This window comes from Acinonyx jubatus, chromosome A2 (assembly GCF_027475565.1).
Source record: "Acinonyx jubatus isolate Ajub_Pintada_27869175 chromosome A2, VMU_Ajub_asm_v1.0, whole genome shotgun sequence".
Classification (NCBI taxonomy): domain Eukaryota; kingdom Metazoa; phylum Chordata; class Mammalia; order Carnivora; family Felidae; genus Acinonyx; species Acinonyx jubatus.
Window position 1 is genome coordinate 157,915,405 of NC_069383.1, and position 27,130 is coordinate 157,942,534.

Here is a 27,130-nt window from a genome sequence, read left to right on the forward strand (position 1 = left end):
GAGGCCCCAACCCCGAGATGATGGGGGTCCACCGAATGAGTGGGGGAAAGGAGGTAAGACAGCCACCACCACCCCCAGGTGAGGGGTCCCCCACTGGAGCAGCAAGAGGGGCCCTTTCCCACCCCTTGGGCTTTGTTACCTGACAGTGTGGCCTTACAGACGGGGGTTGGGCCGCCCAGCGGGGACCGTCTGCAAAGAAATGGGGCTCCAACACCAGCCTGTGTGCCCCCAGATTCCTGCCTCCCCTCTCTATAATGCCACCTTTCCTTTTTCTGAGCGCTCCCTGTGTCCCACGCATGCCACCACGTGCTCAGCCTGCAGCCTCTCTCAGAGCCCCCGTGAGAACCCATTTTACAGATGAGAAAACGGGCTCAAGGAAGCGAACAGGCTGATCAGCGGCAGGGTCAGGTCCTATGTCTCCAAAGTTCCTGCAACTCCCAGAGGGACTAGCAGCTCTCAGCGAAGCGCCTGCCCCCAAATAATCACTTCTATTTAGTGAGCACTTACTACGTGCTGGGCAAATGTTCTCACACCTTTCTATGTATTATCTTCCAGACTCCTCGCAGCAGCATCTATTGGAGGCGCTATTAAATTCCCATTTTATGGGGGGGGAACAAAAGCACCACAAGACGCTATTTGCCTGGAAAGTTGGCTTTGGGGCCGGGAGTGGCCCCAAGGCTGCGGCGCCTGGCTACCCTCGGCCTCACCACCACGTGTCTGGACCCCTTGGTCTTTATTTTTAAAAGTTTCTGTCTTAGCCATTCAAATTGCAATGGTTTGCTGGCTCAGAGGGAGCTGCTGCCTGAACAGAGGCTCAGAGAGGTCAAGTTCCTGCCTGAGGGCACACAGCAGAGCTAAGAGTTGAACCCAGGTGTGCCTGGCCTCATGATCATGAATGTTGGGGCCCAGCCTTGACTTACTTGTTGCTGGGAATGGGCACATTGGTCAGGAGTGAGAAGTTGCTGCGAACACTCCGGAGACTGGCCAGCACCTGGGACGGAGGGAGAGCCAGCAGTGAGGAGAGGGAGCCACCCGGAGGGGCTGGGGCTAGGTCCCTGTCCCCAAGTGTGGGGGAAGGTTGGAGCCCCTTCCTTTCTTAGGGGAGGGGTCTTACCTGGGCGAAAGGTGTCACAATGAGGTCCTCAGCGTGCCTGCAACCAAGGACAGGGGCAGGTCAGGCATCCTCACTGTGGGACACCCCCGGGCCTGGGTGAAAAGGGGCTGGGGTGCCAGAGAAGCAACTCTCTATGGGGGTTGGGCTGAGGGTAGGCTGGGAGGTTGGGGGGGGGCCTCCAACAGGTGAGGGGAGAGGGCGCTTACACCTCCCAAGGGTAGACACCCTACAGGGGCTGGTCTTGGAGGGAACGGTGGCCGGACAGAGGAGCTCAGGTGGGTGGGCAGGGAGGGGGTGTGCAGAGACAAAGGGGGCTGCCATAAATCCACTGCGGGGGGGGGGGTGCTGGTGAGAGCAGTGGGTAGGAGGGGATGGGGAGCAAGAGGAGTTAGGGGAGCTGAGGTGGGTACCTGGATGGGTAGGGTCAGGGCTGGAGGATCCAGTGAGAGGGGAGGGGGCTGAGCAGGTCTGGGGGTGCTCACACCTTAACAGGTGGTCGTGATAAGGGGGGCTGGTTTAGGGAAGCCTGGAGGGGGGGGGAAGGCAGAGGGGTCAGCCGAGGTGGATGCTCTGTGGGAAGAAGTGGCAGCGGGGACAGGCTGAGGGGGGCCGGGCCCCAGCTGCCGATGGGTAGGAGTGGGCTTGGGCAGGTTGGGTGGGCAGGGACCGCAAGGATGTGGGTGCGGGCTGGGCTGGAGGGAGGGGCTCACCGTAGCTGAGTGGGGGGCAGAGATGGGGTGCACCCTCAGACCTCGCTGGGTGGGCATGCTGTAAAGGGACCGAGCCCTCGATGTGGGCAAGGGGGCTGTTTACTTTTCACTGGGAAGGAGAGGTGGCAGGGGGCTTAGGCGGTGTCCCCATTCCCTGCTGGCAAGGGCAGCTTGTGTTGGGAGCAGGCCTGGAGGGTGAGAGTGGGGTGCTCACGCCTCGCTGGTGACCGACGAGTTCCGGGACATGGTTTTGGGTGACATGTCGTAGTCACTGTCCGAGCGGTACAGGAAGGACTCCCGGCGCTGGCTGATAGCCCCCCCGGCGTGCAGCACGAGGCCCGGGCTCGCCTGCGAGTCCAGGGGGCTGCGGCCAGGAGATGGCGTGGGCCCATTCTCCGCCTCGAAGCTGCAAGGAGGTGGGCGAGAAGAGCGGTCAGGGGGGCTGAGATGGCACTGGGGGGGGTGGCGGAGGAATAAGGGTACCGAGGACACTCCTGGTAGAGACGGGGGACAGGAGGTTGCAGAGATCACAGAGCGATCGAGTGCCTTTGTGAGCCAGGCTCTGTTGAGGTGCCGGGACACAGCAGTGACTGAGACGGACCAGCATCTGTCGCTTACGGAAATGGCATGGGAGGGCCAGACTGTAAACAGGTTAGCCTAGTGGCCGTGCACACCCCCAAAAGTGTGGGGATCTTTTTGGCTCTACTCTTTCCTCACTGCCCACATCTATTCAGAATCCGTCCACTTCTCACCCCCTCCTCGGCTGGCCCCGCTCATTGGTGGCCTGGACCAGCGCCTTTGTCTCTGCCCTGCTCCCTGGTTCCTGTCCTTGCCCCTCAGTCTGTTCCCCTCCACAGCCACCAGAGAGCCACATCCCTCTTCTGCTCAGCCCCTTCTGTGGCTCCCAGCTCACCCAGAGCAAAAGCCAAAGTCCTCACTGAGGCCCAGGTGGTCCCGCCCCAAGACCTCCGGGTCTCCCCCCTCACTCACTCTACTCCGGCCTCCATGGCCTCCTGGCTGCTTCCTAAACATTCCAGATGCCTTCCTGCCTCAGGGTCTCTGCACAGGCTGTTTCCCCTGCCCAGACCTCCAATGGCTCCTCCGGCCGCCTTCAGGCCTCCGCTCAAATGCTGTCTTCCCGGGAGGTCTCACCTGACCAACACATCTAAGATCTGAATCTCTGCCTTACTATTTCGTATTTACCTTTCCTTTCAAAAAATAACCGCTACTTACCTGACATATTCTATATCTTACTTCTTTGCTGTTTGCCTTCCTTTCTAGAACTAAGCTTTACAGAGCAAGGATTTTGGTCTTCTTTGTTCTAGCCCGTGGGCCAAGAACAGGGCCTGGCACACAGTGCGCACCCAATAAAATGTTTACTGGATGAATCATAAAACGTGTGAATGAGTGAATATGTGAACGGGGTTGTGCCACGCGGAGACTGGAAAGGGGAGGCAGGCCTCTCTCAGGAGGTGACCTGCGAGCAGGGCCTGAAAGATGACAAAGAGCAGGCCATTGGCCAGGAGGGAGGAGAAGACACTCCAGGGGGTGGGAAGAGCAAGTGCGAAGGCCCTGTGGCAGGATTCAGGTTTTGTTTGAGGACCAGCAAGGAAGCTGGTGTGTCTGGAGCAGAGAGAGACAGACTGTGACAGAGACCCGGCGACACCGAGGGCAAGAAAGCGAGGCCCCAGCCTGGGGTCACCGGCAAGACGCTCGGGATGACTCAGGGAGATGCTGGCTCTCCTAATTCCCAGAGGTGTGACTGGGGTGAAATGACTGAATTCCAGTTCCCTAATCCACAAAATGGGGACAACCGCCACCTTTCTCAGGTCATCCAGGCGACCAGTGTTGACACAGGTAAAACGCTCAGGAAGCATCGGCCTCACACGCGCCACATTGGCAGGGGACTCAGCAGTTGATATGCAGAACTGGTGGGGAACCGTGTGCCTGCAACTCACTGTGTGGCCTCGGGAAGGCCACTGCCCTCTCTGGTCTGTTACCCCGTCGTCAAAGTGAGGGGGTTAGAAGGGTCAGCAGACGTCAGGCTATGCTCTGGTGGGTGCAAGGGAGTAGGGGAAGGAAATGGAGCCCTCCCCTTTCCAGTCCTACCTAATGAGAGTCAGCGTAAGATTTTATTTGAATGGTCCCTCTGCTAAGAAATAAGTCTGAGGGGCGCCTGGGTGACTCAGTCGGTTGAGCGTCCGACTTCGGCTCAGGTCATGATCTCGCAGTTCGTGAGTTCGAGCCCCATGTCGGGCTCTGTGGTGTCAGCGTAGAGCCCGCTTCACATCTTCTGTCCCCCTCTCTCTCTCTGCCCCCCCCCCCCGCTGCGTTTGCTCAAAAATCAATTAAGAAAGAAAGAAAGAAAGAAAAAGAAAGTCTGAAATCCCCTAGAGTAGCACAGTGAAACCAGCATCTATGGATCTATTAACCTTTTTCTCTGGGCCAGTCTTGGGGTAGGAGTACGGGGAGGGACTTTGTTGACTCCATTTTACAGATGAAGAAACTAAGGTCAGAGAGGAGAATGATTAGCTCTGGGTCACGCAGCAAGAGCGTGGTGGGGCCAGAATTCAGTCCCAAGTCTCGTGACTCCTCAGACGGAAATGTGAGCTGCCGCCCCCTGCCTACTCAGCCCCCATTCGAGCACATTCCTACCATCACAGCAAATGTTCGCAGGGGCCAGGCAGCTGACACCCAGAGCAGAGTGGTGCTGGGGGACCCCCAACAACCAGGTATTCTGATTTTAGGAGAGAAATCAGACATTTTTAACAGTCACAAATTCAAACTTCTTTTAAAAACAAACTTCGGGGGGCGCCTGGGTGGCTCAGTCGGTTAAGCGTCCGACTTCGGCTCAGGTCATGAGCTCACGGTCCGTGAGTTCGAGCCCCGCGTCGGGCTCTGTGCTGACAGCTCAGAGCCTGGAGCCTATTTCGGATTCTGTGTCTCCCTCTCTCTCTGACCCTCCCCTGTTCATGCTCTGTCTCTCTCTGTCTCAAAAATAAATAAACGTTAAAAAAAATTTTTTTTAAATAATAAATAAATAAATAAAAAATAAAAACAAACTTCGGGGCACCTGCGTGGCCTAGTCGTTTGGGCATCCAGCCTCAGCTCAGGTCATGGTCTCATGGTTCGTGGGTTAGAGTCCCACATCGGGATTCTCACTTTCTCTCCCTCCTTCCCTCTCTCCCCCTCCTCCTCTATTCGTACGCTCTCTCTCTCTGTCAAAATAACTAAAACTTAAAAAGAGTAAAATCGTGAAAAAACAAAGGTAAAGTAACCAGTGTTGGTGAGGATGTGGAGAAACGGCAATACTTGTATTGCAGGTGGGAACGTGAAAGGGTGCGGTTACTACAGAAGACGGTCCTTAAAAACTTAAGTATAGAATTACCGTGTGATCCAGGAATTCTACTTCTGGGTACACACGCAGAATTGAAATACTAAACACTAAGAATCGAAAGCAGGACTCAAGCAGATATTTGTACGCCAATGTTCAAAGCAGCGTCATTCAAAAGAGCCAAGAGCTGGAAACAACTCCAGCGTCCTTTCCTTACCTTACTAGGTATAGAGCGGCGGTTTGGGAAGGTGGTGACGTTCTGGAGATGGGTGGTGGTGACAGTTGCACGACAATGTCAGTATACTTAATGACACTGAAATGCACACTCAAGAAATGGTCAAGTGGATAAGTTTATGTTATGTAGATTTTACTACAATAAAAGACACTCATACGATGTAGACAAAAGGAGTGAATTTGGGGCGCCTGGGTGGCTCAGTCGGTTGAGCAACCGACTTCGGCCCAGGTCACAATCTCACGGTTCATGGTGGGTCCGGGCCCGGCATCGGGCTCTGCACTGACAGCTTAGAGCCTGGAGCCTGCTTCGGATTCTCTCTCTCTCTCTCTCTCTCTCTCTCTCTCTCTGCCCCTCCCCCACTTGTGCTCTCTCCCTCTCTCAAAAATATTTTTTTTAAAAGGTGAATTTTACTATATGTTCATTTTTAAAAAGTAAATTTAAAAAAAAAACCCTTAAGACGAAAATTCTTAGACCATGAACTTGGGCCTTTGATGATAATGCTCACTTACTGAGCACCTGCTGTGTACCAGGTACTAGGTTAGATCCTTTTAGGTATATAGCAATATTAACAAGATGCTTCCTGAATATTGGCCGTGTGCCTGGCATTGTCAGAGTGCTTTATACACCCGAACACAGTTGTGTCCCCCACCACCTCTGTAAGTTGTGTTCACATCCCAGCGCAACAGGGGAGAGTGGGGCACAGAGGGATGGTAAGGGATGGGTGGCCTCGCTGCCTGAGAACCACGTCCTGTCTCCCCGGGCACAGCCTGGATTTTTTGGCTCTACTGAGTCCCACGGGGGAGGAGACAGGAACATACTTACGTACTGAGGACCCTACCCTGGCCCCAGACACTGAAGACAGTTTAGGGAAGGTGAGACCCAAGTCCCAGAATGGGCCCGACCGGCATCAGATACTGTAGCCCCAGGGGCTCCCCTCACGTAAGCAGGAGCTCAGAGGCCACGATGGGACGAGCCTCCCTGGGGCCCTGCTGTTTGTGCTTCCAGGAGCTGATGTCCCCCGGGCTTCGGAAGGGCAGAGGGGAGGGCATCGGGCCTGTTGAACTGCAGGCTGAGGGTGGGTGTATGTGGGCGTGGGGTCTCACCTACCCTCCAGGATGGCACGCCGGTGCTATGTGGAGTCACCCTTCCCTTGTCTGCCACTGCTCAGGGTGGCCCAAAGTCAGGCTGGAGGCTGCTCCAATCATGTCCCGGCAGGACCCTAGGCCATTAAGCGGAGTCGAGGGTAGCCAACAGGCCTTGACATCACAGCCACATGCCCAGACACTCCATCATAAGGGAGATAACCTGCCTTTCAGACAGGTGACCACTTGGTGGCCTTCTCCGGTTTAACTTGCCACTTGCCTCCACCCCTCCGGGGCCCCTAGGCCTGCATCACATTGGGCCTCCGGAGGACTGTGCAGCCCAGGGGCAGACCAAGGCTTCAGAGAGTTTCCGCTGCAGGGGCCAATGGGCAACAACAAGCTGGGAGGGGGACGGCAGGGAACGGAGACCGGTCCCAGTTGGTAAAAATCATAACAACAACAAAAGCAGCCAACTGCCATTAAGTGCCATGTGCTAGGCGCTGTGCTCTGCCTGGACGTGTACCAATGCTCCATTTCCAAGAGAAGTAAACTGAGGTGCAGACGGGAAAGAACCGCTTGACTAGTACTAGAAGGACTTAAACCTGAGCCGCCAGGCTACAAACCTGGACGCTCAATCAGCCCGTGTCCGTCGATCTCCCCGGGCAGGCCTGGTGCCTCCCCGGGCTCCCTGCCCCACTGCACCTGACTCCCTCGTAGGAGGCGCCAGGCAGCCTTTATGGAAAGGCCTGGCATTTGCTTTGTGAAGGTCATACGGAGGTTGAGGGCGGGCGCGTGGTGCCAGGTGACATGGCCGTTTGTAGGCCCGGGTGTGCACAGAGGGTCTGTGCATGTGTGGGTCAGGGTGTATGTGTGCTCAGGGCACCTGTGTGTGTATAGATCTCTGCGTGGATTTGTACGTCCGGGTGTGTCTGTGGGGTCTGAGTGTCCACGGTGCCTGCACAGATCTGTGTGTGTGTCTAGGAGTTTGTGTGACCTTGTAAGAGTGTACCTGTGTGCCACACATGTGCCACGACTGTCCCTGCCTCCTGAGTGTGTGCTCCCGCGTGTGGCTGTGTGCAGGTGGGAACCAGGCCTGCGTGTGTGCTGCGGGGAGAGTGCGTTCCTGTAACGCGAGACTGACTGTGCGAAGCCAGGGTTTCTGTGGCCCCATGGGTCAACTGTGAGATTCTCTTTGTGTCCCCACCGCCTCAGAGACCCACGCCTTGCACAGTAAACACAGACTCCCGATTGCCCTGTGCGTGGGTGGGTGGGTGCGTCTGTGTTTGTGTCTTCTGAAGATTTGGTAGAGGGGAGCGAGAACGAGGCGGGCGTACCCTGAGAATTTTCTCTGCTCCAGCACTGTCCAGTTGATTCTAAATAACCCCCAGGAGTTCCAGCAGGAGCTGCCCCCCTCCCCCACCCCAGCTTGGTTTTCAGCCTGGCAGCCCCAGCAAGGAGGGGGTGGGTAAGACTGGAGGCACTGAGCAGAGCAGGGCCAGAGGGACCTGGCTCCAGGCCGGTGGCCTGGGAGTGGAGCCCAGGTGACGCTGGACACCCATAGTTGGTACCAGCATGAGTGCCAGAGACCCAGGCTTAGGGGCACAAAGAGGGTGAAGGGATCCCATCTCAAATAGGAGGGGGGCAGGACCTAGCACTCCTTTTGAGGGCTATCACCTGCAGGAAGCCGACAGCAGCACTAAGAATTTGGGGGCTGGAGAAGGGGGTGGGGCTGCAGGCAGACCCTGGAAGCCACTTTGGGGACTCCCCAAGGCCCACTGGGCACCCTCTACCCACCCCTGCCCCCCCCCCCCCCCCCCCCCCAGCCAGAGCCCTCAGTGGCAAAGGAGGGAACTGGCCCCAGGCCACCCACCTGACAGGTCTGCCTGGAGGGTGCCAACAGGTGTCCTCGTCGCTGAAGGAGAAGTGGGCCAGGGACTCAGGGCCCGCGGGGGGCAGTGTCAGGTCAGGGGGCCGGGGCCTTGCCCGAGGCGCTGTACCCGAGCGCATGGGTGCCAAACGCTGTCGGGGCGAGCATGAGGACAGCGGCACGGTGGTGTGGCGTTCACTGTTCACAGGCCCGAGGTGTCTGTGGCCACCAGCGGCACCGCCTCCACACCCGCCCTCCCGGTGACCCCCCCAGGGACGGGCCCCGGGCGATCGGGTGTCTCCGGGTCCCCAGCGTCTGGGAGGGCTCCGCTCCTGCCTTCTCCTGTGGAACTCTGTGCACACTTCCCACTTGCCCCCCTCCCCCCGGGCCTGCGGTGGAGGGGGGGCAGGCTCCCGATTCCTGGGCTCGGGCCCCGGCCCCCCACCCCCAACCCCCGCCACGCCTTGTCCCTGGCCCCGCCTCCCTCCCGAATGACGTCGAGCTGGGCCCGCTGGAGCCCTCTGAACGCAGCGCGCCCCAGGGGGAAAGAGACTCGCCCGCGCCGGCGGCGGAGTGCGGGGTCCGGTGACAAAAACCCAGGGGAGGGACGACGGATGCGGGGAAGGGGGAGGAACAGAAACAGGAAAGACAGAAGTGGAGACAGAGACACAGAGAGAAACCCGGGGAGAGGCACTGATTTCTCCCCCCAACACACACACCCTCCCGGGCTCCACGCTGGGCTCCCGACCCCTCCTCCTCTCCTCTCCTCTCCCCTCGCCGATCTCTTCCCTGGGTCCAGACGCTGAGCCTGTCCGGGCGGTGTCCTCTCCCACTATGTCTCGGACCTCAGGTCCCAAACAAGTACATGCGGAGAGTAGGGAGGCAAGGGGGTAACCAGGGGACCCTCTCCTGGCTCTGGAAGAGCCCCCAGAGCCAGCCCGTGCCCACCTCTGGGCTGTCAACCTCGGTTTCCAAGTTAAACGGACACTGGGAAGCCAGACCGGATGTGTCTCCGGGCTCCTCGCCCGCAAGCGTCTAGCCCCCCGCATCCCACCCCGAGTCTGGCCAGGAAGAGAAAGTGCATTTGCCCTCTGTGCCCCGTGCACCCGGTAACATCACCGAGCCTCCTGGCAAGGCAACCCCCAGATGGCAGCGCTGGCCCCATTTCACAGGCCTTTACCCTGAGGCTTAGCAGAATCGAACACGTGCCCCCAGATCGCGGTTGGATGGCAGGTTGGCCTCACTCGTCCAAAGCCTGACTGCAGACTGAGGTCTGCCAAGGTAGTGGGAGGAACTTCACGTTTATTGAGAACTGCATGCCCTATCAGATGTCTCCACGGCAACCCTGGAGGGCAGGGATGATTTTTATCGCTGTCCTGGGACGGACGAGGGGAAGTTAGACTGCGGAGAGCCCGCTAGGAACCCCAGACCTGGCCTGCCGGGTGGCCAAGGGAGATTCGAACCCACCGCCGCTGGCGCGCACTTACCCAGCCCACGCCTGGCGGCCAAAATCCTGATGGCTGCGGAGAAGCCGAAGACGCCGGCGCAAAGTTGGGGACGGGTTGGCAAAGAAGACGGGCGACGAGGGCGGCGAACGCGGGCGGCGGGGTGCGCGCGGGGCCGGGGGCTCAGGCAGGAACGCCTCGTCCTCGGCCGCCGCCACCGCCGGGAAGGCCGCCAGCTGCAGCTCGGGGATGCGGCCCAGGCCTTGCGGCCGCGCCATAACCACAGGGGGCGCGGGGCAGCCCCGCCTCAGCGGGCGCTGGGGAGCAGCGCCGCCCGCCTGCCCCGGGCAGCCCACGCAGGCCGGCCGCCCAGCCCTGGGGCCCACGGGCCCCACCCCGCCGGGCCGCCTCGGCCCTTCCGGCTTCGCTCTGGGGCCGCCCCTGGGGCGGGGCGGGCCTGGGGCGCCCACACGGCTGCCTGCCGAGGGACACCCCTCAGACCGCAGGGCCCTCCCCACAGTCCCCTTAAGGTGCTTACAGTCGCCGGAAGCGCCTCTACAAACATCGGGGGTGCCCCCCCGCAAATCCCTGGAGTGTTCTCACAAACCGCTGTGGCCCTCACTAACCTCAGGGGCATCCCCAAGGTCTTTCAGATGTCCCCAAAATTCCAGAGAATGTCCCAACCATCCCTGAGTTGTCCTCACACAATCCAGAGGTACCCCCAAATCCCTGAGTTCCCCCCCAAAAGCCAGAGATGCGCTGAGAGGCCCCATACACCCTGGGACAATCCCATAGCTTCCCAAATGTCCCTTACTGATGTCCTCATTGTTACTGATATATCCCCACAAACTCCAGGGGCACCCTAAGAATCTCAGAACACACCCACAAATGAAACTCCTTCAGATCCTGGGACCATCACCAGGTTTCCTCAGAAGTCTCCAAAGTCTCTTAGAGCACCCCCACCATCCCTGAGTCATGCAGAGGCCCCCAGAGTACCCCTAGAATTTCCCACAGCCACCGAGCATTCCCACAGTCTGCATGAGGGCCCCCCAAATTCTGGGATCCCTCACAGACCCTAAGATGGCTTCCACAGTCTCTCGAATGTCCCCCTCAATCCCTGAGTGGCTCGGCAGCATCCCGGAGATGCCCCCACAAGTTCAGAGACACCAAAATAACCTCAGGGGTGTCTTCAGACTCAAAGAGTGCTCCCATGTAACCATGTAGCTGCCATCAAAATCCATAGACCCCAGGGCCACAACCAGATCCCTCCATAGTTCCTAAGACAGTCCTATATCCCTAGGCTATCTCCCCAAACCAAGATAAACCCACAATCCTTGGGGACACCTCCAGAATGCCCCCCACAGCTTCTGAGACACAGAAGCTGAGTGAGTTTACAAGCCCCTAGAGGCTCCTAAGATCTGCCGCCCCCCCCCCCCCGTCCTCCCACCCCTTCGGATCTCTGAGGCCCCTTAGAACTGGGGCCCTCCACAGCTCACGAGGTGCCCCAAGAAGCCAAACCTCCCCTCGGCAGAGCAGTACAAACAGATAGGAACTTTCTGGAGTCCCTTCGGTGGCTCTGCCTGCCCAACCACTGTGACTCTGTTGGGCACATGTTCGCCCCTTTCACAAATGAGGAAATGGAGACTGAAGATTCTTGAACAAAGTTAGCCAGCTGGTTATAATTCCAGAGACTCCCCCAACCTGTCTGCGGGCCTTTGGGGTTAGGGAAGTGGGAAAGAAAAACAGAATGAATCTCTATTTTAGGGCCATGCCTCTATGAATACCTTTCTCTCTCTACCTTTTGGCTCTGTTGTCATGGGCCCCAGAACTGGCTGACCTAGGCTTGAGTCTGGCCTCTGGCACTTAGTCATTTGACTTTGGGCCAGCCACTTCATTTCACTGAGCCTCAGTTTTCCCAACTGTAAATCGGCATAATAATACTATGCATCTCATGGATGGACAATTAAAAAAAAAAAAAAGCCTCAGAAAAGTGTTTGGACATAGTAAACACTCACTGAATGTCAGCTATGATTATCTGACAAAACATTTACAGAGAGCTTATAATGCACAAGCCACCGTACTAGCAAGATGATACAGGGGTGCCTGGGTGGCTCAGTTGGTTGAGCGCCCGACTTTGGCTCAGGTCATGATCTCTTGATTTGTGGGTTCAAGCCCCGTGTTGGGCTCTGTGCTGACAGCTCAGAGCCTGGAGCCTGCTTCGGATTCTGTGTCTCCCTCTCTCTCCGCCCCTCCCCTGTTCACGCTCTGTCTCTCACATTCGCAAAATAATAAGCGTTTAAAAAAAATAAATTCTTATTTAAAAAAAGAGGATATGGGGGCGCCTGGGTGGCTCAGTCGGTTGAGCATCCGGCTTTGCCTCTGGTCATGATCTCGCAGTTCGTGAGTTCGAGCCCCGCCTCGGGTTGTGCTGACAGCTCGGAGCCTGGATCCAGCTTCGGAGTCTGTGTCTCCTCCTCTCTCTGCCCCTCCCCCGCTCACATTCTGTCTCTCTCCAAAATAAATAAACATTAAAAAATTAAAAAAAAAAAAGAGGATACAGATGATGATGATGATGATGATGATGACGACGACGATAGCAGCTAATCTTCAGAATGCCTCCTGGGCATTTAGTACCTCTAGCTATGATCTTATTTAATCCTCATTAAATACCTGCAAAGTGATATATTGTTGTCCCTATTTTACAGATGGGAAAACTGAGTCTTGGCGAGAAACAACCTGCTCGAGGTCACACAACCAATGAGCGTCTGAGCCAGGCTCGAGACCAGTGTTTGCCACCCTTTATTTCATTATTGCCCCCTCCCCCCAAGGAATAGCCTGCTTAGACAGTCCCAACTCCTAAACTGCCTTCTCTATGAAATATTAAAGCCACCGATACACAGGCATAACTCAAGAGATATTGTGGGTTCGGTTCCAGACCATTGCAATAAAGTGAACATCACAATAAAGCAAGCCAAATGAATTTTGTGGTTTCCCAGTGCGTGTAAAAGTTATGTTTATACTACACTGTAGTCTACTAAGTGTGCGTTACGTCTACAAAAAAATGTACGTACCCTAATTGAAAAATACTTTGTTGCTAAAAAACGCTAACCATCATCCCAGCTTTCAGCGAGTACATCCTTTTGCTGGTGCAGGGTCTTGCCTTGATGTTGATGGCTGCTGACAGATCAGGATGGTTGTGGTAATTTCTTAAAATAAGGAAACAATGAAGTTGCCACATTGATCGAGTCTTCTTTTTAGGAGTCAGTTCTCTGGATCACGTGATGCTGCGCTTTACCCACCGTAGAATGACTTTCTTTTTTTTTTTTTAAGTTTATTTATTTATTTTGAGAGAGAGAGGGGCTAAAAGGGGCAGAGAGGGAGAGAGAGAATCCCAAACAGGCTCTGCAGTGTCAGCATGGAGCCCGATGCAGGGCTCGAACTCACGAAACGTTAAGATCATGACCTGAGCCAAAATCAAGACCTGGTCACTTAACTGACTGAGCCACCCAGGAGCCCCTAGAACTTTTTTCAAAATGGAAGTCAATCCTCTCAAACCCTGATGCTGTTTTATCAACAAACTTTACATAGTATTCTAAAACCTGGTCATTGCAACAACCTTCACAGCATCTTCCCTAGGAGTAGATGCCATCTCAAGAAACCACATTCTTTGCTCATCCAATAAGAAGCGACTCCTCTTCCGTTCAAGTTGGATCATGAGATTGAAGTGAGGCAATCCTATCCTCAGGCTCCATTTCTGATTCCCACCACACCTGCAGTGACTTCCTCCACTGAAGTCTTTTCTTCTTAAAAAAAATTTTTTTTTAATATTTATTTATTCTTGAGAGACAGAGACAAAGCACGAGCAGGGGAAGGGCAGAGAAAGACACAGAATCTGAAGCAGGCTCCAGGCTCTGAGCCATCAGCACAGAGCCTGACGCGGGGCTCAAACCCATGGACCGCGAGATCATGACCTGAGCCGAAGTCAGATGCTTAACCGACTGAGCCACCCAGGCGCTCCCCCCACTGAAGTCTTGAACCCCTCACAGTCATCCACAAGGGTTGGAATCAGCTTCTTTCAGGCTCCTGCACCTGATATTCTGACCTCTTCCCATGAACCAGAATGTTCATAGTGGCATCTAGAATGGTGAAGCCTTTCCAGAAGGCTTTCAATTTATTTTGCCCAGATCTATCAGAGGAGTCACTTTCTGTGGCATCCATAGCTCTACAAAATGGATTTCTTGAATAGGAAGACTTGAAAGTCAAAATTACTCCTCAATCTGTGGGCTGCAGAATGGATGTTGCCTCAGCCAGCATGAAAACAACATTGATCTCATTGTACGTCTCCATCAGAGCTGATGGCTGGCCAGGTGCATGATCAATGAGCAATAATATTTTGAAAGGAAACTTTTTTTTTTTTGAGCAGTAGGTCTCAACAGTGGGTTTAAATTATTCAGTAAAACCACGTTGTAAATAGATGTGCTGTCATCTGGGCTTTGTTGTTCCATTTACAGAGCACAGACAGAGAATCATTGGAATCATTCTTAAGGGCCCTAGGATTTTCAGAATGGTAAATGAGCACCGGTTTTCACTTAAAGTCACCAGCTCCATTTGCCTTTAACAAGAGAGCCCTTTGAAACTTTGAAGCCAGGCATTGACTTCTCCTCTCTAGCTATGAAAGTCCTACATGGCATCTTCCGATAGAAGGCTGCTTTGTCTACACTGAAAATGTGTTGTGGGGGTGCCCGGATGGCTCAGTCGGTTAAGCATTTGACTTCAGCTCAGGTCATGATCTGCCCGATCAGAGTTCGAGCCCCGTGTCAGGCTCTGTGCTGACAGCTCAGAGCCTGGAGCCTGTCTTTCTCTCTCTCTCTCTCTCTCTCTCTCTCTCTCTCTCTCTCTCTCTCTCTTTGTCTGCCCCTCCCTGGCGTGCGCTGTCTGTCTCTCTCTCAAAAACCAATAAATATTTTAAAAAATATATTGAAAAAAAAAAGAGAAAATGTGTTCTTTAGTGTAGCCACCATTGATCAGCTTAGCTAGATCTTTCTGTATGCTTTCTGCAGCTTCTACATCGGCACTTGCGGCCTCACCTCTGTCTTTGATGTTATAGAGACAGCTTATGTCCTTAAACTTCATAAACCAACCTCTGTTAGCTTCAAACTTGCCTTCTGCCGCTTTCTCACCTCTTTCAGCCGCCACAGAACGGAAGAGAGTGAGGGCCTTGCTCTGGATGAGGCTTTGGCTTAAGGGGAATGTTGTGGCTAGTTTGATCTTCTGTCTTGACCCCTAAAACTTGCTCCCAAGTCAGCAATAATGTTGTTTTTCTTTCTTATCATTCCTGTGCTCGCTGGAGTGGCACCTTTAACTTCCTCCAAGAACTTGTCGTTTGCATTCACAATGAGGCTCGCTGTCTGGTACAAGGGGCCTAGCTTTCAGCCTACGTCAGCTTGCAACACTCCTTCCTCACGAAGCTTCATCAGTTCTGGCTTTTGATTTGAAGTGAGAGATAGGTGTGACTGTTTCACTTGAACACTGAAAGGCCATCAGGGTGACTAATTTTGGCCTAATTTCAAAACTGCTATGTCTTAGGGAATAGGGAGGCCCAAGGAAAGGGAGACACTGGGCAACAGTTGGTCGGGGGAGCAGTCAGATCCCACACTGACTTTCATCGAGGAAGTCTGCGGTCTCTTATGGGTGCGGTTCGTGGCGCCCCCAAGTGGTTACTCTAGTAACAGCAGATGGATCACAGAGGACCAGAATAAATCTAATAATAATGATGAAAAAGTTTGGAAACATTGCAAGAACTACCGAAATGGGACACACAGAAAAGAGATACTGCATGCAAAAAATGCAGCATCTCTGTGGAGCTTGGGTGGCTCAGTCGGTTGAGTGTTTGACTCTTGATTTCAGCTCAGGTCATGATCTCGCAGTTCCTGAGTTCGAGTCCCACATCAGGCTCTGCACTGTCAGTGCAGAGCCTGCTTGGGATTCTCTCTCCCTCTTTCTCTGCCCCCTCCTCCAACCTCTCTCTCTCTCTCTCTCTCTCAAAATGAATAACCTGGGGTACCTGGGTGGATCAGTCAGGTAAGCATCTGACTTTGGCTCAGGTCAGTTCATGAGTTCGAGTTAGAGTTCATGAGTTCACGTCAGTTCATGAGTTCGAGCCCTGCATGGGATTCTCACTCTCACTCCCTCTCTCTCTCCACCCCTCTCCCACTTGCATGCATGTTCTCTCTCTCTCTCTCAAAATAAATAAACTTCAATAAATAAACTTTAAAAAGTGCAGTTATAGGGGAGCCTGGGTGGCTCAGTCGGTTAAGCGTCCGACTTCGGCTCAGGTCATGATCTCACAGTCCGTGGGTTCGAGCCCCGCATCGGGCTCTGTGCTGACAGCTCAGACCCTGGAGCCTGCTTCAGATTCTGTGTCTCCCCTCTCTCTGCCCCTTCCCTGCTCATGCTCTGTCTCTCTCTGTCTCAAAATAAATAAAAAACATTAAAAAAATAACAAAAAGTGCGGTAACAAAGCAAGGTATGCCTGTACTGTGTATCTGTTTATGTCCTATGCGAATATTTGGGCTTTGTACATAAATGTAAGATTTATGTATACCCACCCAAGAACCAACTTTCACCCCCTTGGAGGTAATATCACCTCGTTGGGAATGCAGGGTGTCCCAGTCTTGGCACTATTGACATTGGGCACCAGATAATGCCCTGTAGCACCTCTCTCCAGTCATTAAACTAAAATGTCTCCAGCCATTTTCCACATGTCCCCTGGAGGCCAGAATTGCCCTCAGGTGAAAACTCCTGCTCTAAACCCACTAAGACCCTTGTTCTGGCCACTGAGACCTCTTGGTCCAGGCACAAACAGAAAGGAAGAGCATTCTTAGGCACCTGCCCTCAGGTTTTCCTGCACTGTTTTGCTGATTCCTCAGGCCAGACTTTGGAAATAGCGTTCTGAACAGGCCCATTTCAGAGATGGGGAGCCTGAAGCACGGGAAGGGGAAGTGACTCGGCCAGGGTCACCCGGACCCTGTTGTCTGACTCCAGAGACTGGGATTTTAGTCACTAGGCTACACAGGCCCTTCACGGTTCAGTCTGTTTCCAGCTCAGTGAGCTTTGTCCCTTCCTAGCAAGTCAGAGATAAACTGAACCCTAAAGCCAACCTTGACCATAGCCTGTGAAGCCCTACATGAGCTGCCCTGGCACCTCCTTGCCTCATTTCCTTCCACTCACCCTTTGCTCACTCTGCCCAGCCACACCTGCCTCTCTACTTTTCCTAGAACATAACAGACATGCTCCTACCCCAGGACCTTTGAACTGCCTGTTCCCTCTGCTTGTCACCTTCTTCCCTCAGGCTCACCGAGCCTCCTCTGCCACTCCATTTAGGTCTCTGCTCAAATGTGACCTCTTCAGCCAGGCCTTCCCTGACCCCAGGATCCCTCTTCTCTTCACGTCCCACGTGGCATCATCTGGAACTATTATAGGCCTTTATTTGTTATTTCTTCCTCACCCACTAGCCTGAGAACTCCAGGACAACAGGGACAGGGTCTATTTCATTCTTTGCTACTGCCTGAAGATGTGCAGTCAGTGTCTGTGGAATGGATGGCCACATGAGGAAAATGAGGCTCGGACAGGTGAAATCCTGTCCTCGGGTCACACAGCAAGTCAAGGGCGAGCTCTTACTCAGGAGTGAAGACAGTGGGCTCAGTGCCCCCCAAAACTCTGTCCTCGCCTGGTCAGTTTGCAGTCCCCCCAGGCCCAAAGCCCTACCTGTTACTCAGAGCCCGCAGTCATTCTGTGGCTGGTGAAAGAGGGGGTGCCCTTGCAGCCAGGGCCCAGGATTGTACTTAGAGGATGCCCCCCTTTTTCCCTGCAGATGTTGGGAGCCAGTTCTCAAAAGCCCAGCTCCTGGCTGCCCAGCCCCAACGGCGGCCATCTCGGCCTTACCACAGCCCTGGGGACCGGCAGATCTTATCCACAAAGGCTTAGTAAGGAAGAAACTGAGGCGCAGGGAGGCATGATCATGGGCCCCCGTCCCACAGCGAGTCAGTGGGCAGGGCTACAATCCGATTCTTAGCCACCAAGCTGGAGTCCAGGAGTCCTGGGTCTTTTAACCCCAAGTCTGCCCTTCCTCACTGTGTGACCTTGGCCAAGTCACTTCTCTCAGTTTCCTCGGCAGGAATAGAGCGCCAAAGACACCGGGAGTTAACACGCAGGTTGGAGGCCCCAGCCTGGGCCAGCCCGTAGGTGAGCCCGGAGAAGACTCCGCATCTTCAACTTCTCCGCCAAATTCCTCTGCATCCGCCAGGCGGCCGTCTCCACCGCGCTCGGCTGGATGGGGATTGCCGCCTAGTCCCGCCCGGGGAGGGCGAGGACCTCACCCGAAGCCTGCGGTCGGTCGGCCGGCCTGGCGCCCACTCTCTGGGGCGCTCGATAAGCATGATATAATAACCTGGGGCACCCGGTAGTGGCGGCGGCGGCGACTTTGTTCTGCGCGGGGACTGGAGTCCCACAGGCAGGTCCGGACTCGGTAAAGCACACTCAGCCTGTGCCTTTCTCATCATCCAGCAGAGGGCGCACGGAGGGAGGGGCGCGAGGAGGGACCCGCTCCCAGGCCACCGCCAGGGATAAGGGAGAGCCAGAGAGGAGGGCAGGCGAGGACCCAAGTGGAGACAGAGGCCACGGGCTAGAGGGTGACCCCAGTCCAGCTGCTTCAACCTCTCCCAGGGGCGCTGCAGCGCCCTCCCTCGGCGGGGAGAGTTTGAGGGTACAGAAGGGCACGGGGGTGGGGCTAGGGGGTCGGTTTGTTGGCCCCGCCCCCAATTCAGGCAAGTTCCCCCCCCCCTCCGCCCCCACCATCAACAGAGTCTTTCTCTTCCTCCAGCTCCATCTGCCTCTTGACAGATCGTGGTGGTGCCGTGACTCAGCCCCGCAGGGCGCCAGGAGCACAGGCTCATGCATCCCCAGGTCTGGAGGGGGGTTGTGGATGCCATCTCCGATGGGGGGCAGTGCCCTCTCCCTGAGGGTTCCTGTGACTCAAGTCCGGAGGGCTGTCTGGATCCCGTTTTTGGTGGCTGCATGAACTGCAACGTGGGTAGCACTGGAACGCCCTGTGCGCACTCAGGGAACCCCCTTTCTGGAGACACAGGCTGGCAGAAAGCCAATTCTAAGGAGCCAGGTTCCCACTGGCAGCCTCTTAGTTTCCCCTTCCTCCTTCCGCCCAGGGGTGGGGGGAGGACACTGGCACCAAGGCCACAACCACTGCAGGCTACACAGGCCCACAGAGAAACAGAAACCTGTACTTGAGGTTCCTGTTTTTCCTTCCCACCCTGAAGGGGCAAGGTCTACCCAGGCCCCACCTCCTCCCCTGAGTGCAGGTCCCTGAGCGACTATCTACGGAGCACTCACTGTGTGCAGTCCTTTACACACATCCCCATTCGCACAGAACTCTCAAACACCCCCCTCCCACAGAGCAGTGCCAAAGCCCTACTTAACAGACAGGGAAACTGAGGCTCAGAGAGGGCAAGACACTTGTTGTGCCAGGACCCCAGGCATCAGACAGATGGGTGTTGGGATCTCGGCTTTGCCATTTCCTGGTTGTGTGAGCCTGGGCAAGAAGAAGGGACTTTGCCCCTCCGGGCCTCCGTGTGTCCAGCAGGAATACCTGATGAGGCACTGGAGAGGAAGAGATGTGTAGGAAAGTCCCCAGCATGGAGCCCAAGAGTGAGCCATTACAAGATAGAAGCCACTAAGATAATGATGATTATTACCACTCAGCTACTGTCCCCAGAGAGTCAGCAGCCCAGAGACTAGGGTAGGGGGAGTCTCTGGGGCCTTAAAAAGGAATAGGGCCCCCTGCACTCTGCTCCTTCATTCGTCTCTCAGGACAGTGACCTGAGCCAGTTTGGCACACAGCCCTTGGTCTTGGCATTTCCTGTTGATTCCAGTTTTGTTTTCTTTCAGCTTCTCTCTGGTTCCCTTTGGGAAATAGCAGGCTGTGTGTGCTGGGCCCATGACACTCGCTTCCTGCTGGGGGCAGGGGTGCTGGGTCTGGGTATGTCTCCAATGGGGATGGGGGGTGGTTTGGGGGGGGGGCTGTAGGGCCTGCTGGAAGTCCCCAGAGAGAGCGAGAATTGCAGGGTCACAGCCCAGAGGGGCCTCCCTCAGGAACTCCGGCCATAAGAGGCCGGGATTTGACTGTCTTAATGACGTCCCAAGCAGAGGGGCACCCATGGGGGTCAGACAAAGCACACAGTCGAAGCCATCGGTCATACATGTCACCAAAGCACACAGTCAGACCCCGAGCACCACTAGAGCAGGCACAGTAACTGAGAACACCAGGTGGTAGAGGGAGCACACTCGGGAAGTCAGAGGACTCCTGGACACAGGGGACAGAGGCAGCTGAGAGCATGTCACTGTCTCAGTCAATGTCTCTGGGAGCACAGACAGTCCTGTTGACACAGTCACATTGTCCCGGAATGTACACATCACAGTGCCACCATCGCTGCATCCCCGGAGCGCATACACAATCACTGCCTCAAGAGCACACACGGTCATTGTCAAAATCGCTGTCCCAGAAGCACACAGTCACACGATCCTGGTCCTGGGAGCTCACGCAGTCATACTGTCACAGTTACCGTGACTCTTAAGTACACAAGTCACACTGTCACAATCACTGTCCTGGAAGCACACCGTCACTGTGTCACCATCACTGTCTCAGAAGCACACACAGTTCCACTGCCATAATCACTGTCCCCAGAACCCACATAATCCTATGTCACAGTCACAGGGCCCCAGAAGCCCAGGCAGAGCATGGAGCGAAGGCAGACCCAGCTAGTCATACCCCACCAGCTGGAGCCATCCCAGGTCAGTGAGGATACCATTGGAGTCAGCCCAACACCTCCCTCACTAACACTGTCCCCTCTGGGAGGCAGAGACTCCCTTACCCTGGGCCGGGATCGTGCACCCCCTGGGCACTCTTTCCTCCCTCCGGGCAGCTACTGAACCTAACACTCCTGTCCTGAGAGGAAGCTCCAACCCGGCACACAGGCCCCCAACACAGTGCTCCCCCTAAAACCCCCTCTGGATTTCTGACCCCAGCTGCTTCAGGGCGAGTCCCCCGAATGTCCCCCGCACAGTCCTCCACTCCCCAGGATGGCCAGCGCCCCTCAGCCTGGAGGAAACACTGGGATCCTAGGAAGCGGCCCCTTACAGTGCCCTCGAGATCATCCACAAGCGTAGTGAATCTAGCTGCCAGTTCAGTGCCCCCAGTAAAGTCCCTTCAAGTACCCAGCTTAGCCATGTTCTGCACCGTCACCAACTAAGGGTGCAGACTCCAAAGCTGCAGCCCTGAACTGAGGCGTCGTTACTACCACATGCAGCATGGCGCCCCGCAAGTCGACCCCAGGATCAGCTTCAGTAGGAAGGGTATTCGGGTACAGGGCACCACCAGGGTCGGGTCCCGGACGCCCCCACAGTGGAACTCCCCCCCCCACACACACACACCCCCGCTAGTCACTCAGACTCCACCCGCAGCACAGTGCCCCCTGCGGTCGGCGGGGCGAGTGGCGTCTTCTCTGCGCGCCTATCCGCTCCACGCGCGTCCGCCGCCCGGAGTCTTACCGCTTGCAGCTGCCTCCGCTCGCGCCGCCGCTGCCGGTGCCGGTACCGTGGAAGGACGAGGGCCAGGACATGCGAGAAGTGCGCAGGCCGGGCCGGTCGCCGGTGTCCACGGCGTCGGCGCGCTCTATGGGCCGGTGTGGCGGCCGCTCGGGCTCTGCGCGCTCCGCGCTGTCAGAGTAGCCGCGCTGCTGGATACGGATAGGGGTCCGCGGCTGCCGCCACAGGTGCTGTGGGGGCGGCTTCAGGGTGGCCTGGCCCTCCCGGGGCCCGGGCAGAGACAGAGACAGGCTCCTCTCCGAAGGGGCGGCCGGGGGCTCCATGGCGCCGGCCCCTTCCTGTGCCCCGGGGGGCCCCGGCCTCTCCGAGCTTTACCCTGCTCAGCGGCGCGCTAGCCGACGCGCCCGGGGCCCCGCGGGTGCGCCCGGCCTCGCTGGGGCCATGGCGCCCCGGGGACAGACCCGGGGGCGCTACGGGCCGATCGCCCCCGGGCCGGGCGCCGCGGCTTTCGGTCGGCGGCCGGCGCTCTGCTCCGCGCCCGGCAGCGCTCTCCGCGCTCGGTACCCCGCTCCGCGCCAGCCCCGGCTCCCCCGCCCCGTCCCGCCCCTCCCCGCCCCCCGCCCGCCGCTCTGTCAGCGCCGCCCCCCTCCTCCTCCACCGTCCGGGCCTGTGGGGGGCAGCCACCCGAGGAGGGGGGCCCTCCCTCCCCGCCCACGCAGAGCCCCGCTCCCGGAGGGGAGGGGGCGCCGGAACTCGGCTCTCTCCTAAGCGCCCTGCCTAGCCGCGGCGTGCACGGGAAAGAAGGAGTTAAACGGTTAATCCGATCAGGAAGGAGACACCCGACTGGTTGCCGGTGTGTCAGTCAGTCCGTCCATCATGGCGGGGGCGGAGCCCTATGCTGGCGTGTCCTCGCCGCTACCCCTGGTCCGGGGGGAGCGTGTGGGGAGTGGTCCCGGTGCCACCGACGCGGTCCCTGCGGCTGGCAACGGCGATGTTCCGGGATTCTCCTGTTGGTGGGTCGGAAGATGGCAATGGTGTGTGCCCGGTGCGGGATGTGCGTGCACGTGGCCCCTTCCGAGGGTTGTCTGTGTTTTCCGTGTCGGCTGGAAGTGTGTGCGCGCACGTGGTTGGCTGCTGCGGTCGGCCTGTTTCTCTGGATTTCGCTGTGTGTGTATCTGTGTGTCTGTGGGTGAAGGAGGTGTGCGCACGTGTGCCGCTTGTTTGGCGGGTGTGCGCCTCTATGGGGTCTGTTCTGGTGGCCTGGGGCTGTGCATGTGTACCCACGCGTTTGGGTGTGTATTGTTGGTCTGTGCTTGCGGACTTGTGCAGGCAATTCAGCCTCCGTGGTTTGACTGTGGTACGAGGTAGTCTATACGTGTTGGGGTGTGTGTGTGTGTCTGTGGTCGGCCTGCGGGCAGCTCTGGGGTGTTTCTGGGGTGTGTCCCTTTGGTTCCCGTCTGACTCCAGGAGGACACCGCAGCTGCCCGCCCACCGCTCTGTGTATCGCCGCCTCTTGTAAAGCGCTTCTGCAGGAGGTAAACTGAGGCAGGTCCCCGGCAGCCGCGGGATGCATCCCCATGCCCTTTTCAGGCGAGTAAACAGCCGCGCCTCCTCTCCGCGGCCCCCGCCGGCAGAGCCCCCCTTCCGGCACCTAAATCGGGAGTCGCCGTGACTCACGCTCCCGCCTCCCCCAGCGCCGCGCCGAGCGAGCAAGCAGAGAGCGAGCGGGATCTGAGCGCCACCCTCCCCCCACCTCTGCCGCCCTGGCCGCGACGGAGCCCTGGTGGTGGCCGGGCTTTGGGAGCGCATTCGCCCGCGTGCCCCCACCTCCTGTGGCCGACGCGCTCTCGGAGGCTAAACGGTTCTGGTGCGCGTCCCCGGAACCAAGTCCCCACCCCCGCGATCCCCCCCTCGTGGACTCCCCCGGGCAGGCCGTGCCGTCTGCCACCGCCCTCCTCCCCCCCCGCCCCCCCGCCGCACTGTTCTTAAAGGAAAAAAAAAAAAGAAAGAAAAGAAAAGAGCCCGTCTCCAACCCCCACAGCCGCTTTTCTCCCCTCCCGAGGGGGCTCCAGGCGTGGGCGAACGCAGAACAAGAACCCGCCCCGCATTAGCAGCCGCGGGGTATCCCAGAAGCTAGAACTGTGTCTCCCACTTCTCTCAGGGACCCTCCCCCCCGCAGTATACACTCAGAGTGGCTTCTAGGTGATTGGCAAGGGCTGTCAATCCTCCCCAGATCATTCAAGGGTCCTGGGCTGGGCCAAATGCTTTGAGCAGGGGAGTGAGTGGAGACTGTAGCGTTGGCCCGGGCTCTGGGTGGGTATCAGGGATGGGGGTTGGGGGGAGGGCTTGGGCCCCAGTCCGGGGTTGGGAGGGCGGTTTGCAGAAAAGGAGCACAAGGCAGTGGGCCAAGGCTGGTGTTTGGAGCTCTGGTCTGAGTCTGGGATGGATCAGATTGGACCTGAACCTGGTAGAGAGTAGAAGGATTATTTGGGGGGAGGGGGAGGAGGATATATTAGACGGAAGGAGGGGGGGAATGACAGTCATTTCCCTCCCCCAACTGGAAATGAAGCATTTTTACCATGACCCAACCAGAGACCCTGGAGACCTCCAATTGAGAGATAAGAGGACAGGAAGAGGCTGGAGAGAATGGTGGCCTGAGGAGGGCAGTAGGGGCAGGGGCCTGGCCACTTTCAAACTCATCCTCAGCCAAGATGTGGGCTACAGTGCCCTCGGAGGACCCCAGATGAAAAAGAGCAAGAAACTATGTGAAGCCGGGGCTCACATATACCTCTCACATCTACCCAAGAGAAAGAAAAATGTCAGGCCAGCCCTCCTCCAGGGTCTCACCAGCCACTTTAAGACCTGGAAGAAAGTGCATCCTCCCAGGATAGGTAGGAAATAGGGGTGCACAGCTGACTGGTGGGAGACCCACCCCCTAGCCTCTCCCCGCTCTCTCATTGCGGGGGCATCTTTGGGGACTCGAGGGCTGAAACCCTTTCCACAGTCCTGCCTCTGTGCTGACTCAGCCAGCTGCAAAAGGGAAGGGATTCCTAGAGGCCGCAAGGGGAGCCTTTAGGGAAGGGATGTCACAGCCTGATGTACTGGGATCCAGGAGAAGATCCAGCTGGTTTTGTGAAAAGCCAGGGGCCTGAAGCATGGAAAGGGCTGGCGGCTGGACCTAGCCCAGCTTGCCCTAAATCTCCACCCCTCCTCCCAGCCTGGTCCCCTCCTGCCTACCTGTCGGCTTTGGTGATGGAAATCCTTGGAGGGACCAGCAATGGCAGCGTGGTGGGCCTTGGTGGCAGAGGGATCCCAACATCCAAGGGCTCAGTCTCAGCCCAGCCCAGGCCAGGACCTGTGGAAAGGCGACGGCGAGGGCGTCGAAGGTCGGCCCCCAGCATGTTGGCACAGGTGGGCTCGGGAGTCTCCCACAGCCTCTGAGGAAGGACAAGGGCAGAATAAGAGCCAGGCTGCTCTGAGCCCCTCCCTCCAGTAACACCCTTCTCTAGACACCTGAGAGAGTGGCTGATGGGGATATAGGCTCCTCATGTCCCCCTCACGGCTTAGCCACTCGCTGATCCCTCCCTTATGTCTAAGGGGTGCCCCTTCTCAGCCATAATTCTTGTAGGGCTCCCTTTCGATGTTCCGATCCTGGGGCTCTGGGTCCTTATGCCTGTACACGCTGTGCTTCACTGTGAAAACTCTCTAGCACATCCCCACACTCCACGTCTACGAAAGCCCCTCCTGGCCTCACAATCTGTGGCCCCTCCCCCCTTCACATCACAGACCTTTAAGACCTGACCCCCAGCACCCCTCCTCCACCGTACAGTCCTCTCCCCACTTGAGAAGCCCCTTGGAAGCTCCTGCTTTCTGTCCCTGGGCTGAGAGCCTCTTGATCCAGGCAGCAGGAAAATAATGGGATCAAGCGTGTAAACTGAGGCACAAGGCGATGGATGACACTCCTCAGACTTGAGGATATGGAAAAACACTTAGTGAACAACCCATTGGTCACAAGAGGGCGCCCGTCCCCCGCCGCGGCCCAAGTCCCGCCCCTCAGCCCGGGCCCCGCCCCTCGCACCTCGTCCCGGGTCCCAGCCACGGACAGGACACTGCGACTCCTCTTCATCCCGCCAACCTAGCGCGCCGTTGGGGCTGCGGGAGTCATGTTGGCGCGGGCCAGCGCCTCCTGAAGGACCAAGCCGAAGACATCCGCCATTAGTGCCCTGGGGCTCCCCCTGCCGACCGAGCCTGAATCCTACCCCCCCTTGCTAGTTTTCTCTCCCGAGGCGTGACGTCATCGAGTAGCTGACGCACTGGCCGTCGGTGACGTCGCTCGCCCGTTGCCAGAGCGACAGCTGACGCACGGCTGGGGTCTGGACGGCGTCAATGCCCGGGTTGGCCACTGGGGGGCCGGGAGCCTCGAGACCGGGTCGCCCCAGCCCCCACCCGTCCTCCCGCGGGGGCTTTCCCCGGCCTGGGGATCCCGCAGAGAAGACCGGGAGCTCCCAGAGGCGGCCGCGTGCGGCGCGTGGTCCGAGCCGGGGGCCGGAGGAAGCGTCTCCTCCGAGCTGTTGGGATTTTATGCCTAAACCCGAAATAGCTCCGATGTGCGGGGGCCGGGCACAGCGAGACGGCGGCTTGGGCACAGATGGGGGACGCGCAAGCAGAGGCGCGCAGAGACAGACAGGGACGCGTGGAAATAGAAACAGACAGACAGGGACACAGACGCCGCTCCCGATGATGAATGCGCTCTCCTGCCGGCGATCCTGGTCTAAAAGCCTGGATGGAGGGGGAGGCTGGTTCACTCCACCTTCGCACCCAGGTGCCGTGAATTACTGCTCTGTGGCCATGGGCCAATGACTTCAACTCCCTGAGCCTCAGTTTCTCCTCTGTGAAATGGAATGATAAGCCCTGCAAGGTCCGTGTGAGAATGAAATGAAATCAGACCGTGTTGAATTCCCACAGGACAGTGTCTGGCGCTCAGTAAGTGCTTAGTACTGCCAACACCTGAGCCTGCGAGAGCCTGCTAGAACCCATGTCAGATCATGTCCCTCCTCTGGTCGGAGCCCTCCGTGGCTTTCACCTCACTCAGAGGAGAAGTCCTCAAGAGGAAGCCCACACAGTTCTGCAGGATGTGCCCAAGCACCTCCCTGTCCTCACCTCTTACCATTCCCTCTCAGCTCCTGCTCTAGCCACACTGGTTTCTTGGCTGTTTCTGGACCCACCAGGCACGCTCCAGTCTCAGGGCCTTTGCACCTGCTCCTCCTTCTGCTTCCTCTCTTCCCTTATATATCCACTGGACCCTCACATTCTTCAAGTCTTTGTTCATATCTCACCTTTTCAGGTGTTTCTCCCGGAGTTTCTCTCCATCCCACCACGTTTAAAGTTGCTAGCCCCTCAGGACTCCTAATCTCCCTTATCCTGCTCTATTTTTCCCCCGGGACTTATCCCCTCATAACACACCATGTAATTTATCTATTACACTCATGGTCTCTTCCCACACTAGAATATCAGCTGCAGGAGGGCAAGAATATTTTATGTTTTATTCATTACCATATCCCCAGTGCCTAGAACCGAATCTGGAACATAGTAAGTCCTTATAACTATTTGTTCAATGTCCGGTTATTATTTTGAGGGCATAACAGCAGAATTATAAAGTTCCTAGCTGGGCCCATTATGGACCCGCTACTCTGCCCCCTACTTTGGCTGTTATTTCTTTTTCTTGCC

The 27,130-nt window shown here is 56.9% G+C and overlaps 1 protein-coding gene across 6 annotated transcripts in view; it reads right to left on the reverse strand.

Moving 5' to 3' along the window:
• Positions 1-25,592, reverse strand: part of PDE4A (phosphodiesterase 4A) — a 38,306-nt gene extending 12,714 nt beyond the window's left edge. Inside the window, exons 1-6 of one of the 6 annotated variants that reach the window (XM_027050579.2) lie at positions 25,482-25,592; positions 24,641-24,840; positions 2,039-2,230; positions 1,115-1,151; positions 921-991; positions 140-189 (exon numbers count right to left, since the gene is read on the reverse strand). In XM_027050579.2, coding sequence (XP_026906380.1) covers positions 140-189; positions 921-991; positions 1,115-1,151; positions 2,039-2,230; positions 24,641-24,840; positions 25,482-25,529 — 598 coding nt within the window. In that variant the 5' untranslated portion in view covers positions 25,530-25,592. Of the gene's footprint in view, positions 1-139; positions 190-920; positions 992-1,114; positions 1,152-1,927; positions 1,946-2,038; positions 2,231-4,256; positions 4,795-8,345; positions 9,801-9,829; positions 10,688-21,406; positions 21,959-24,640; positions 24,841-25,481 lie in introns of those variants that run through there. The other 5 variants (XM_027050578.2, XM_027050580.2, XM_027050576.2 and 2 more) reach the window with 5 other exon arrangements.
• Between the last annotated feature and the right edge of the window lie 1,538 nt (positions 25,593-27,130).